The 15,650-nt window shown below is 41.5% G+C and overlaps 1 protein-coding gene across 9 annotated transcripts in view; it reads right to left on the bottom strand.

The window, feature by feature from the left end:
• The window catches only part of LOC127352878 (transcription factor SOX-6), a 108,799-nt gene that overhangs the window by 85,496 nt on the left and 7,653 nt on the right, over nucleotides 1-15,650 (bottom strand). For 7 of the 9 annotated variants that reach the window (XM_051381653.1, XM_051381658.1, XM_051381659.1 and 4 more), the window contains exons 2-3: nucleotides 6,859-6,928; nucleotides 3,830-3,912 (exon numbers count right to left, since the gene is read on the bottom strand). In XM_051381653.1, the coding sequence (XP_051237613.1) occupies nucleotides 3,830-3,834 (5 nt within the window). In that variant the 5' untranslated portion in view covers nucleotides 3,835-3,912; nucleotides 6,859-6,928. The remainder of the gene's footprint in view (nucleotides 1-3,829; nucleotides 3,913-6,858; nucleotides 6,929-15,650) is intronic. The other 2 variants (XM_051381655.1, XM_051381656.1) reach the window with 1 other exon arrangement.

Below are 15,650 nucleotides of genomic sequence, written 5' to 3'. Positions count from 1 at the left end.
TCCTATTGTTAAGAATAGAGGAAGGTTTACAGACACAGAATGGATGGGAAGACGAGGTTGAGAGAAAAACAGTCTTGGCTCAGACGCAACCCTTCCTGTTCTTAATCTAGACACTGATCTGGTCGGAGGTGAGATCAATTAGACCAAGTCTAATAACAAATGTCTGTAAGGTCAAATAAAGATAAACATAACATAAAAAAATCTGTCTCAGGTGGGGTTTTTTTTTTAAAGAAACAATAAGATTTGGCCGATGCTATGATTACTTTTGGACATACAATTTTCTCAACTTTATTAAAAAATAAATTGTAAAAATCACCAGCATTTTGAAAGTTACAGTGTGAGATTTGCACCTTCTGCAGAGGGACTCGGATTCATATTAGGGCTACACCTAACAACTATTTTCATTATTGATTTATCTGCCAGTTATTTTCTCAAGTAATCGATTAAGCATTCGGTTTATATAAAGACCCATCACAACTTCATCTTTAAATTGATTGTTTTGCCCAACCAATAGTTCAGAACCCTAAGATATTAAATCAGAAAACCAGCAAAGACATTTTAGAGGCTAGAAGCTATGTATTTTTGGGTACTTTTGCTTAATAAAATTGTCAAAGTAGTTGCTTGTTAAATTTCTGTTCATCAACAAATAATTTTGCTCTAATTTGCATGCACACTCAATATGCAACCAACTTCTTACCGTTAACTGCTGCATGCATTTACAGTAAGACGTTGGTTGCATGGTGTAATTAAAGTTATCAAGCACAGGCATGTATCCTCACACACACTTTCCTCTGGCTGACTGGTGGTATATGACTAATTGACGGTGACAGAAAACAAAGGAGAAGATTAGGGGATTGAGTGTGTGACACACAGCCACAGGTCAGAAAGAGGTTTAGTCTCTAACTGTGATTATGGACGGGCAGGTGTCAGCAGAGGACAGCCGACACCTTTACACCCTGCTGTGCTGCTCGCTCCAGTCCCAGTGGGTCAGGTCTGCTGAGTGCATAATGTGCACATAACGGCGTAGAATTCCAAGACATCAACGTGCCTCACCATGAGCACCATCAATTCTAATTCAGGTGCATTTGCTGAGCAGACAAAAGCAGAAGTGATGAAACTCTGCAGAAGAGCTTTAGTGTAAAGGTGACATGAACTCTTTGGATGTGACAACTCCAGTCAGAACAAGCCCATGCTTGATAAACCTGACATAGACATTAAAATCCAGTCAAAACCAGCCATTATGTTCCATTTCCATTTCATTTTGATGCTTGTTGCTTCATGTCGCTTCATGCCTTGTCGTTAACTAAAAGCATTCTATTGTTAAAGTGAAACAAATCCTTGAATTTAAATTCATGGAAATAGCTCTCACATCTAGGTATGAATTACTGATCAATTGTCCACTTGTTGTCTTGTGAGCTCGGAGAAACACTGTCATTACTTTAAGTTGTCCAGCCTCTTTATCAGCGTAGCCTCTAATTGCTTGACGGCTCAGTTGATTTTGAAGCTAACCAGGAGCGATGTCATCCCTCTGCGCTCCCTACAATGGGGCTCATTGGATTAAGTTCGAGCAGGCTTTGTTAAAAGCTGGTGCAAATCTAATCAAGGAAGAGACCTCAATTATGCTAGCATGTACTTAAATGATCAGATCACTAAAAATGGAGGAGGGGGTTGGCCAGTGTAGGAATGCAATCAGCAGCCATTAAGGCCAGTTAATTTTGGCTGATGGCAGCTTTAAAATGAGATGCTGTTTTTTTTTTTTTTTTACTGTAATGAGCATACTGTAATTATGAGGATGCGGTGTTGTTGGTGTTCGGTAGGAAGCTGCATTCAGGGTCAGTAAAATAGTGTTCACAAATGGGAAGCTACCACAAGCCCCTTCAGAAACAGGTGTTGCAGCAGAAACACTGTTGAAGAGGTGATGCTTTGTGTCCCAACTTTCCTTCTTTCTACTTACATAGGCAGCAACTCAAGCTATTTTAAACCCTTCGCTTTTTAACGAAGCTTGCTGAAAAGCTGAGAAAAATCACCACGATCTAAGGACCAGGTGGCATTCCCCTGTAGCTCAGAGCACAACAGCTGAGATTGACCCTGACCTCTGACCTCCATGACCCATGACAGTTAAAACAGGAAGCAATTATCCTGAATGTCAGCGAGTCTGGTGGCATTCCTCAACAGGAGGCCAAAAGTCCGAGCAGATAACAGTTGTCACCGGAGTAAAAAGAGAAAAGACGGGTTCAAACAGGCAGAGAGACTGTAAGTGTCGTTGCACACATACACACAAGCTGTGTTTCTGTCCAACTTTTTTATTGCCAAATGTGAAAGCTGAGTGGAAACGTTTCTTAGAATCATATAAATCCTTTCACACTTTTTTTTCCTATGAAGATTTCTTTCACTAGCAGCTGAAATACGCTGAATTATCTGACTGGCTATCTTCATTTCACAACATTTCAGCACAAAGAATGTTGATATATTGTAGTTTAAATTGTTGCTAAACTAAACCTATTTTGTAACAATTACTGATGAAGTCTTGTTTCTGCAGATGTGATATCTGCAGTTCAGAAATAATTATTTGCTAATGGAATTGCATCATAATAACAGCTTTTTGAATATTATCCTATATTTAGTTTTTTGCTTCATTCATCATAGCAGGTTACACAACTCATCACTAAGTCTAGTGTCACGGTAAGAGAATTCAAGAAACACATTTACTCTCACTTCACTGCAACATTTCCCCGTTCTCCTCCAAATTCAGTCTTGCCAGCTCCCCGTGTACTACAGTACCCTCCACTGCCAACTCCTTGCCTGGTGTGTGTTAGTGTGTGTGTATCATGTGCTTTTTCTGAACTATCAGCACCTCCATGATCAGCACCAGAACTGCAGTTGCCAGCCATTTTTTTTACATCAGAGGGTTCATACAAAAGCGTGTCGTGTGAGAAGTTGGTTTTATGTCCTGGTAACAGAAAATTGGAGGTATAATGGGAATACTCTCTTGTCAGGCAGATGAGGGAAACCGATGAAGACATGCTAACCTCAGGATGCCTGCTGATCACTTCACATCTGGTCTATTACATATGTCCATACACCATCCACTCACTCACATCTCCTTTCACACTCTCACAATGTATGTGCTGCACAACGCATTTGTGGGCAACTACAAAAAATACACATTTAAGACACTTGTTGCACAAACTAAAAAAATGGGCTGGATTGGCATTTTAAAACTGTCCATTCTCCATCATTAATGTCTCATGACACCTCTTGAATGTAGAATAAATGATACTTTAGTATTGGGGGTTTGACTATCTTATCCAGGCATCTCAACTCATCACCAAGAGCAACATGTCATAATGGGATGTTCAGCCTTCCTGTCTTCGCACATTTCACCCTCTAAGTAACTGACACAGTTGCCTAAAAGTATATGATTTCAACTATGCTTTTTGGAAAACAAGATGACCTGGGAAAACCCTACATAAAGGAATAATGATTTGACTCCTGCCTCAGCTTTTGTGGAGTCCCTCATCATGTTACCCACAGATGCTGCAGAGGCCAGCAGGCACCACTGTCCACCTCTAAGTAGGTGTGTGAGTGTGTGTGTGTGTGTGTGTGTGTGTGTGTGTGTGTGTGTGTGTGTGTGTGTGTGTGTGTGTGTGTGTGTGTGTGCAGTGGCCTCCATGTGAAGCTGGGTGTTGCTGAAAAGGAGCATGCACCCCCTTAGAGTACCCTTTCCCTGGATAAATCAAAGGTTAAAATGTAGATCCATCCTCAGGCTGATCTCCTCCTTCACCTCCCTCCTTTCTCACTCTGCCTCCTCATCTAGCCTGTGCATTACCTCATCAGAGGAGGATCTGCCTAAAGCCGCAGCGGTCACACAACAGACAAAAGCGCTCATCTCCAGGAAGCCGCTGCCGCTGCCTGTGGTTTTGGAGAGAGGAGAAGAGAGGGGAAAAAGTGACTCAGCCCCACGGCTCCTTTCTTCTCTCTGCCGACTTAGGGATAAACGGAGGGATAAAGCACAGGGGGAGATAATATTTACAGCAGGCCCCATTTCAAGGGCAATAGAAGAGAGAAAGTGGGGTATGAGCTTGGGTGGTTTGGGAAGTAGCCACGAGGGTCGGTCTATACTGTTACTGGCAAAGAGCCTTGCACCGTGGATTAATGTGTAAGTGGGGAGGAACCGCTGCTGGCCCGGCCCTGCCTTAAAGGCCCGGCCACTGCAGCTCCACGAGCCTCTTCAAAGCAAACCAGATGGGCCTCAGACGGGATGTTGATGAGGCATGAGTGTGCAAAACACAAACATGCATGCAAGCACAAACACAAATAAATTGACACAGACACTGCCTGGAAAACAACTAAATGCATACCACACAAACATATGTACTTGTCGCATATGTGCTGGTGAGCTGGCACGCATGAATAAATGTGCTGACTTGAAGTGTGGCCGAAGAAGATCGCTGAAGTTCAGCTCCATTTTCCCGCAGCTAAATTGAGCTAATTTCTGCAAACCGGCGAGGCATTCTGTCCAAGACCTAAGTGGACATTTCATATGTGTGGACAAATCAGATCAATTAACTAAATGTCCAAGCTCAAGAGGACATAGTAGCTCACTGTTAACATAAGGTTAAGTACTGAGAAACTACACAAAATGATGTTAGACACTGCCCATTAGCAGCGTGGATTTATCTTACACTGTAACGCAGTGAAGTTCACATACGAAGCTGAAGTAAAAAGCAGAGAAGGACATTGTTTTTGGGGAAACCAAACAGGTAACCTCAGTGAATACATTAGCTCATTAGCTCATTAGCTTACCACAAATCAGCCCAATGACTGCTTGCTGTCTGGTCCCTTTTCTAACCCTTTGCAAATGACTGCCATTACAGCAACCATGTAACAACAGAGCTGTGCAGAAAGGCCAGTAATGATGTATGAAGTGGCTGAAATCTTTTCTCACAGCTACAATACAGCTGCATTTAATACTTTGCAGGCTTTACATTTATATCTATAAATGCCATGCTAGGCTAACACATTGTGTAAATTTAGGGCTAAATGAGCTGTGAACTTATTCTACAAATGGAGCACAAAACAGATTTTGGATGCACAAATAAAAATCTGGATCTAGTTCTCCACACTCTATAAAGACACTGTAACCAATATGAACCTGTTTAAAGACAGATTTTGTCAAATTGTCCGGTGATGTCAGATCATCTAAAACATTAGTCATAGATACACCCCAGCTCTTCTGATCAAAGCCGTTATATACGTATAGTACAAGTCAAGGACAGCGCACAGCAACCTCTTCCTTCCAAAGTCCAATAAAACAAAGATACCATAAATTGTTGCTGTCACGATACGTTCGGTACCCTATAAAGACTGTAATTTTGTTAGGAGGGTCCACTTGTCATCTTACCGCCATGTAATTAGATTTGAAAAGTAACTGCATGTTAAAAGACACAATAATGTGATTTCAAGTTTCCAGATGAACTGATGAAATTAAGGGAGTTTGATGGAATTAAAAGTAGGCCTAAGTGGTCAGGTTTTCCCCAATCATGACACAATTCCTTTCCTCAAATGCAGACTAGACAGGAGAAAAAAATGTATGAGGCCTGTATTAATTACTGATGTTTGCATTATTTTATTGCTGTTCAGTGATAAAATATCATCTTCCAAAAATATCTGTCACCAGACATTTCACCAGTTAGTTGCTCTACATCAATTCTGAACGTATTTGACTTATGAACCCTTGAAACAAAGCTATGTCTACTTGCAACATCACATCTGTCAGCGGGTTATGCCCAGTTCAAACTGTAAATCCTCCTCAGATTATTATATTTGAATACTTTTAGAGTCATGAAAAGAAAAAAAACCAATAATTCACAAGAAAAAAATCCAAAGATCTTTCACTTATCTTGTGACCCCTTAATGGGGTCTCGACCCCCAGACTGTGATAAAAGACGATTTACACGAGAAATAAATCTAGTCTTTGAAACTGAACTCCCCGACCAACCAGCAGGACACAGATTATTAACCACAACAAAACACTGAAGCCTGTCTGTCCACTGTGCGAGCATGTTGCGAGTGAAAATCAAACTGGGCACTTGGTGACCTAGCAGTGACACGGCTCAAGAGCCACTGGAGAGGGCCTTAATAAGTATTCTTAAACAGGGGGATTAGCCAGATGGCCAGATCACTCTTTTCTCCAACCTCTTCCATCTGTACATTTCATATGTCTCCTGCCTCTGCTGAAACCATTGAGATCAGTCACTGCGACCTCACCAGCTTAATTTAGGCTAGTGTTACCTACAGCACTATTTGACTCCAGATATAATCTTTATTGCTCACAGAGAGAAAGTCCTTTAAAAGGCATACTGTAAGTCTCAGCGCTGAAAGGTTCCTGGAGTGATGCCTGTGAGAGTCTTTAAAAGACCCCTTTCTTCACCCAAGTGAAAGCAGCTATTGAGGGTGCACAGGGCAGAATACTAACTGGAGTGGAGGTCTGCATTTGCTGTGAAACAAATCAAAAGCGTTCTGTATGTGCCGATGGAGAGGAGAGAGGCAGTGGACATGCACAGAGTCAGCTACAGTTTTGCTTACATGGACTAACACACACACACACACAGACACACAGACACACACACACACGCAAAAATGTGCAAAATGTGGTGTGTTCGAACACACACAGCAAGAGTTGCTCCATTCTGTATGGAGGAAATAATGACGTGTTCTTTATGAAAGATTATTATCTGCCATTTGGTGGAAGCAATCATCCAAAGTGCCAAACAACGGCACAAAGGCATACAATCTGTCAGTGTTACAGTACAAGTACATAAATATCATCTGTGTCAATCAATTAAGGAAACTTACAGAAATAAGAGACTTCAACTCCAACACCCTCTTCTCACTTTTGGATGACTTTAAAATTCATGAACGTCCCCTGGAAAAGAGGAAAACAGAAAGAAAAAAGATTATTACCATTGTGTAGCATGTTTGTTATCATCCATCCGTGTCATTTCACCCTAATTACAAAGAAGAATGTTTTGCCACTAACATCCAGTGGTATCTAGCCACACAGATAGTTTTGAAATGTCTGTTTCAGATTTCTTCCTCTAAGCCAATACCATGGAGGTGAGAGGAAATTCATTTTACAATAGCGGGACAGTATTTGTGGAAAGAGATGTTTCTATAAACATTTTCAAATGCTGGGAGCACTAAAAACTAAATTCCATTCGCTCAGAGACAGACATTTTAAAGCCATAGGTAAGTGTAAGTAAACCAACATTTTGGGTGAATTTAAAGGAAAATCGTCTTGCCATAGGAATCAGGATTCATTTTCATGAACACTGACCAAATTCTTCACATCCGGCCAACAAATTTGAGGTTTGACAAGGTATGAAAAATTGAATTGGAAACTGTTTTTGGAGCTCAGTGAATGCACTCTAAGCCCACCTGAGGTCCCTCTGTAGTGGACGTTCAAGACAGAACAGAGGTCCTGTGTGAAGTCCACAGCAGAGGCAACAGAGGATCAGTGTATCTCTCACACAGCGCTTTTACTGCATAAACACCGGCACACACTCAGCCACGCAAAGCCTAACAAACGACAAACAGCGTGATTCTTGTACGCAGCTTTGAAGTCTTGGCTGCAATCTGTCTTAATACAATTAGTGATGCCTGATATTTTCTTTCAGAAATTGATTCCAACGAGAGCAGGAAAAAAAAAATCACTCTCACCAGATGGACATCCTGGGCTGCCTGGCTTAAACAGACCACTCTGAGAGCTAACCTGGGGTCAGCCTTATTATAGCCTCACACGCACACAAGCACACACTACAAACAGCCATTTGCTAAACCAGGGGTCATAGAAAACAAATAACAACATCAAAGGGGTCAAACTGATCACGGAGCGCTTTGAAAGTACCATGTTCAGGACCGGATCACTGTGAGTGGGCCCCAAATTGAGAGATGACGGGAGCTAGTCTAAATTGAGAGTGGGAGGCTGCTAATTAAAGAAATAACTGAACTGGATAAGGAGGGACTTAAAGAGAGAGACTGTATTCACACAGACAGGCAACAAAACACAGCACAGCAGCAGTTCTCCAACACTATGCATCATAACGGCGCCTTAACACAGTATCTAAGTTGTACAAAGAGCGCAATACAAACACCCCTTTGATTCCACAATTTGAGGCTAATTGAGAACAATGAAGAAAAAAGCAAACACTGGGCATGTATGATCTTTTATTCATGTCTTTAATCATCCAAATGATTCTCTCTGGGATGCATTTTTTCTCTCAGGGCATAATTAAGGGCAATTCTGACCAGAACAACTCAAAGGCTTATACAGTAAGAAGTTCTTGTGATAATAATAATGATAACAGATAGTCGGCAAAAAACACACTTGTGTGAAAAATCCAAACATTCATCTAAGATACAACTTTTTTTTTTTTTTTTTTTTTGTAGAAGAAGCAATATTGCCCAACAAAATTTGAAAAGCCAAGGACTCTAAAAGCCACCTTTTCAATCAAACTACTGTGAGTTGGAATCCCTTGAGCACCATACACACTCTGCGACTCTCGATGACCCGTCTGAACACGTTCCAGATGTCTGCAGAACCAGTTATTCTGTTTCCTCTCCTTTTTTACCCCCCTCTCTTCCCTCCATTCCTCCGCTCCACACGCCCTGCCACTCATCTGCAGATGGCAGATCTGACACCTGGAGGATGCTGGGTAATCAGAGAGACAACTGGCTGCCCAGTAGAGGAGTTGCCGCAAAAGCACACATGCTCTCTTAAACACACACACACACACACACACACACACACATATTCAACGGCAGGCTTGTATGCACTCGCATTCACACTAACATGCATGAATTCTGAAAAAAACAGCCTGTGCATTTCTGCACACAATGACATGTACATATATATAAAAACTGTATAAACTACTGTATATGTAAAGTGCACTTCCACTTTGCTAATGTGTAGAATGAAGGTGTTGTGCATGGTAGATCATGATAATGCAATCTTAAATAATAAGACTAACTGTGCAGGAGTGGTACCATATTGCAGTCACTGAGGGTGTGGCAGGAGAATTTATGAACATAGATTTCAATACCTGCCCCTGTAGATTTTCAAGCTCCTACGTGTATATTAACCCTCTGTGAGCTGCAACGTCCATACTAATGAGGTTTTTTTTTTTTTAAACTTGGGCCTGAGAATTTCCCAAGCAGAGACACAGAAATGTATAAAGTCAGACAATAATTCAGTGTTTCTTTGGGCTTTAAGTGGAATCATCATCACAATATGATCAAAAATGAATGAAAGTACACTGTAAAAGGTTTTGTCGTTTTCTTTCTGGTGTAAAACATGTTAAACACAGTTCTTCAGCTGAATATCACTGTTATCAATTTATGTTGTTTTGCAGCTGACGCAAGAAAGAACTTCTACACCCTAGAGCCTCGACACGCCATTTAATTATGGGATTTTGCAAATATTTACCATATTGTGAGTAATATCATGATTTTTATCTCAGCCATAATACGTGACCCTACTACAAGGTGATTTCACAGACACAAAGAATAAAAAAGAGAGATGTTCTTATGGAAGTAGATGAACTGCATCACTGCGTTACTGGTCACTGGAACCATTCAACACTGCAACAGATCTAAAAAGACTGACACAGACTCGTTTATACAACAAGCCCACACAAACAATTTCTTCTTGTTTTAGTGTTGCTTTTGTTCTTTATCCTTTACATACTCACTCTTAAAAGCGCATATTTTTTTATATTTATCCACCCCACTCTCTTGTTCACGCTTTCCCACATGCCCAGTCTCAACTACTTCTCTTCTCATTCACCTCTGATGGGGAGCTGACATAGGAGACCCAGGGTATAAAGCCATTCCAGGCTCCTCCTGACAACTGCAGGAAGTAACAGCTACCTTTTTGGCCCACTGTCTAACAGCTGTAAAATGGCACATGTTACCCTACCGCTGAGCCAGCAACAAAAAAAAAAGCACCTATCTGGAAAAGACACTTAGAGCAACAAAACGAAAGACCAGAGACTTGCTTTTGGCAAAGGCAAAGCCGTGACTTCATAGTTACAGATAGTAACAAGAGAGCTGAGAGATATGGTGCACGACGAGGAGGTCGTTATATTAAGAGCAATGCCTGCACCTGCACAATGAATGCGCGCATTCACGCAACAAAATATGCACAGTCCCAAATGTTGTCTTGTTGCAGCTGTCAGTGCCACTTGTGCAGACGCGGACACACTGGAGTAAGAACAATGGAACTCTATGAGACAGAAGCACTCTCAATGAGCTTAGCACCACATGAGGCTCTGTGTTGCCACTTCCATGTCTGCACCATAGGAAACGAAGTATGGTTCCAACTAATCATATGGGCAATTAAACCAGAATGAGGGTTCACTTGACCCATAAATGATGAGCTTATAGCACACGTTGACTCTCAGAGGACCGCTGGCCGTGTTGTACGGACCTCGTAATGTTTTTGTTGCTATCTCTCTGTGTTTTCTCTCGAGGGCTGCTAGCGAGCTATTTAACTTCCGATTATCACTGAGCTATTACTTTTCTGCATTTCACACTTGATAGACAACTTGATGACCTGACATACTAGATCTAGTGTTTTAGCCCAAAGCTTGCACTTTGATCAGAGCTGCCAGATATCAATCCTATTTCCTACAATGTTTATATAGTACTAATTTGCTTTGACAAATATGTTTTGGAGAAATATATGTAATTGCTGTCTCAATTACATTCACTGGAAATGTTTGTTCAATTCCTAATGTGTGACATCACTAAGAAACAAACTTGAACGATGTGCTGTCCGACAAGGCATCTTTTCCCAGAGACATTCATGGTGTTGCGCTCGTTTATATATATGAAGAGGGAGAGAAATAGCTGTGAAGAGACAGAAGTTCAAATCCTGCATACTCTCTCACCTCCACACACCTAGTCAATCTCTGTGTGAAGTGGGCAGTGGTTGTGGGATAGTTTGGGAAAGTTTCAAAATGTTTCAGATGCAGTCCCCCTCAATTCTGATATAAAAAGGTGTGGTAAGTTGGGGTTTCTCACACTGTTTGAGCACAAGCATATCTCTTTATACTGGACAGAGGTCAGCTGGTGGTTGATTGGTTGGATGTGCAAAGTACAGCAGGACTTTGATCACATGTGTGGTTGGACTTAGGCTGCTAAAAAAAAGTTGCTTAAGGTGAGGGAAAGATAAAGTTTCAATATGAATGTTTTGTGGTCATGTTGATAAAAAAAGACAAGGTTGCAGATATGCATGTGGGTGGTCAAACTGCTACTCAGAACACCTTCAATAAGTGGAATGAGGGAAGGGGATGTTTGCATGAATGAAAAGCCTTTGTGCTCCCTTCACAAAAGACCTAGGTGAACATTACAGAGGCTTAAGTGACAAAATGTATTCTCTCCCAAGTCACTGTTAACATGAAATATTGCTAAAGTAAAGGGCAGGAGGGAGGGAGAGGGTTGGTAGGGGCAAGCGCCAGCACATACATGAAGACCTCGCCCCTCTGCTCATTACGCTCAGGAGATCACATTATGGCGCTAGCCATTGTCCCACTTCTTCAAGACAAAGCCTGTTCCACTGTGCAAACAGCGCGCCTTGGAAAGATTGTAAAAACAAGAGGTGAATGTCAAAGGCAGAAGTGAATAGGATCTCTCCCCTCTTTTGTCAAGCTGGTAAGGTATGCACAAACACATCACTGCGTGACAGAGAATAAAGAAGGGCCTTGTGAGGGAAGGAGCCAGAAAAAGTTGAAGCGTCTTCAAATGAAAAGGCCAATACCGTGAGAAGTCCCCTGCTTGACTCCTGAGTCTATAGAAAAACTCCTCCAAAAGTATTTGGATGAAAGACCCCCAAAACACACAGAAGGCATTACGCTAAAAACAAAACACAAGGCCTAGAATGATGACCTATGGCTACAAAGAGAAAAAGGTTTTCTGGGTTATAGAACATTAAGGTTGCAAAACTTTTTTGGATTGAGGAAAAAAATAAAAAATACAAAATAACATATTCATCAAGAAAGTAAATTTTCTTCATTTGCTACAAAGTGATATCAGATGTATGAAGACCAGCCAACCACTGCTAAGCTTCCACTGTCCCAGCCTGAAGTCAACCTTGTCACGACCCAAACAAGGCTTTAACTGTCAGGGGCAATAATGAGGGCGACCTCGGCTCCCTCTAATTTACAAGGCCAGCGCCAGCCTGTAATTAATTGCTGCGTGCATAAATGTAAATGAGTCCACTGGGGAAGCAGAGGGAGGAAAAAAAAACGGCTGTCAGGCCAATATTCCAGCAGGGAGCAATCTGCGAGAGAGGGAAATGATTTAGAGGACAGCGCACAAATCTGCTGCTCCGTAAAACACGAACAAGCTGAATGTGAGGGGAGGCTTGTTGAGATGGAAGAGGTGGTCGTCAGGAATGGTTAAAAAAACGAATAGAAAAAACTGTGGCGGCAATAAATATCAAATGTTTTACTTCAATCTTCTCCTCCCCCATATGTCTGCAATTTGTATTCATAAGAGAAATCAAACATACAGTTTATCTCATCTGCCAGACCCAATCTCCCCCACCCCACACTGCTCTTACTTTTTGCTGTGTGGTGACATGTTTTTCTAAAGAATTAATGTACATATTTCAAACTTTAGCATGATGCAAACGGTTGCGGATCAAGACTTTTTCCTTTACTTAATTTTTCCACATTTCTTTAAATTTTAGAGTACATTTATTGTTCCGTCTGTGGCTGAAACAGACTTCTTGCCTGCTAGAGGTCAGTAAGATTCAGACTGAGAGTGATTACATTGCTACCAGTTATTGATCTGATATCCACTAAAATTTTTCAGTCCCGGCTTTTTATGATGCTACTCAGATTTTGTGTCCCATCTCAATTTGGAGTTATTTATCATGAAAGATCCTTACTTTTAAGCTTAAATAATCCATCCAGGGAACGTTGATGGGGTTATGTATTGTATATCAAGTAACAGTGGCACATTTACACACATTTGCAGCTGGAAATTTACCAGAACAACCCTAAAAGAATCATGCACTGACAAGAATGTTTTATGGGTGGGTACTGATTCAATTCATATAGGTCAAGCAAGTCTTTTAAGACATTATTCTTTTCAAATGCAAATGTTTGGGTTATGTTAAATTGGTCAGATGTTTTGTTCTCTACAAGCTGATACACACCATGACTCCCTCTATTACTATCTTGTACCTTATCCTCCACCGCATGAAAAAGTCATGGAGTTGCACAATGACAAAGAGCACATAAAATCAAAGAGAGGCAAGCAGAAGAAATATGTAATCATTTATGGCTTCTACAATAGCAGCTCTCATTCATAAGTCGGCCACACAAAAGGCCTCTGCTTAACTCCCTTTGTGTGCACCATGAACAAACAGGCACAGAAACCATTGTTCATTGAAACCTGCACAAATGTGAGGAAAACACACGTGAAATCCACAATGTATGGGTCAAAGTAGTGACACTTAAAGACAGACACACACTCATGCCGGGCTCCGCAGCAGCCACAATAGCTTCTTTATGACATAAGCTCCTTTTCACTACAGTGCTTTACAAAGGCAAATGAGATTTTTTCCTAAAGCAGGCCTCCAGCAATAACAATTGACATCACAGGCCAGCCTACGTATGTTTCCCATACTAAACAGGGAGACACAGCGTAAGCTCCTCGAGAATGAGACTAAACAGCTTGCTGAGGCAGCAATTTTCCCTCCTGCAGCGGCAGACCCTCCTACAGGGAACCACCGACTCAAGGTCCATTTTATTTGGTTACACACCGGCTGCAAGCCAAGACAAATGAACTACCTCGAACAATACAGTAGTATGAGTGACCTGATTGGTAATCTCAGCCTGAACGTAAGCAACAAAGTTTGTTCCTAAAACATACAGTTAACATTAGACTCATGAAAAAGCCCAACAGGTGGGTTCCATGAAGAGCCTGTTATTCTCTTCAGATGGTTCTCACACATGCACAGTTACCATTACCATTAAGTGCATCTTCTGTATTCTTGTGTGTGAAACCTTCTGGCACAAATGTCAGCAGGCCAAGATGCTGCCGTCCGTCCTACCATCTAAAGTGTGTCAGATTACGTGGCGGAAACCTGAGGTCTGAGCCCAGTCAGCTCGATACCCGAGCCAGCGCCACTCCTCTGCACACCCCGTCATCACTGAACACCACACTCCACACTTCTGCTAATCCAACAGTGTGTACAGAACATAGCATACCATATACAAATAGACATGAGCCAGGAGCGTGTCAGGAGCATGTCATTTATGAATACGTTCCCAGGCGCGATATAGCCCTGGGAACTTCATGACACAAGGAATGAACCTGATGTGTGTAGATCATGAAGCGGTACATTTCTATTCTGAGCCACACAGTAGATACCCAGCCTCCCCCATTCTCTCTCTTTTCACTATTGCCTCCATCTTTCCACTGCGAGCCCAAACACTCACCACCATCTCACGATGACAACGGCTCGATTAAAGACTTCTTTACGGCCTGGAAACTATGGCAACGCCCTGCGTAGACAAGCTGGCCGACAACCAATTGGATCTGGGCTTCGGTGGGTGGGACCACGTTATCCTGGACCTCACTACTTTACCACAGGGTCATTTCAGAGGCCTCGCACCCCGAACCCTGCTGCCACGCCCCATTACTCCAAACCACTACGAGTGGTAAAGTGAAGGTTAGCCAGCCTGCTTTTAGAGGAGGACGATGCTTCTACTGATGGGAGGGGCAGAATGAAACTATAAAAACAATGTAAACATGAGCTCAGAGTTTAATCATACCAGGCTTGGTTGCAGTTATTTTAACTCTAAAGCGATTATTAATCTATTATACTGTTTTTGGCAAGAACAATGCCATGAACTTGGTTCTGCACTAAAAGCAAAGATTCCTCAAAAGGCAAGTCCCTGTCTTTTTCCAAGATTTTTCTCTTTCTTAAGTTAATATAATTTAATAGTAAAAACATTTTTAATAATGTGCTCTTTTCGTAATTGACGTGATCAGCACACAAGATGAATAATGGGCAGAATGGAGATAAATTGATCATGCTTAGAGATGACTTGGGTCCCTATAATATCTTCAGATCTCAGCTTTAATAACACATGACCATGTAAATGTGGCAGGAAAATTTGTGAAGCAATCATAAAGGAATAACACTCCTCAAGAGGGCACCCACTTTATATATACTATAACTTTTACATACATACATATAAACATAGGTGGACATTTAAAGGGGCACTCTGCCAACTTTACACATCAAGATCAAATTAACTAGTCATGCAGAAGAAGGGCTTTGTCATGTCCAGAAGTCAAGACATTAACCTTGGTGGCCTCATAGTGATGTCATCGGGGTTATCAAGCTACAAGCTTTAAAAAAGAAAGCCTGCATTAAAAACTGGATGCACACTTTAGTAAATTTGTTTTCTCTAATACTTGTCTCCAAGACAATTGCTATTGTGAAGGTTATAGTCTTTTTTCTATCCAAACACTTCCAATTTCTATCCAACCTTGTTTACACAATCCATCAATAGCAGGTTGTTTCTTTAATTAAATTGAGTCAATAGAAAGCAAATTCCTTTGTTGCA

The sequence above is a fragment of the Dicentrarchus labrax genome, unplaced genomic scaffold (genome assembly GCF_905237075.1).
Source record: "Dicentrarchus labrax unplaced genomic scaffold, dlabrax2021, whole genome shotgun sequence".
Classification (NCBI taxonomy): domain Eukaryota; kingdom Metazoa; phylum Chordata; class Actinopteri; family Moronidae; genus Dicentrarchus; species Dicentrarchus labrax.
The sequence above is the reverse complement of the archived record's forward strand: the minus strand, read 5'-3'. Positions and strand labels throughout refer to the sequence as shown.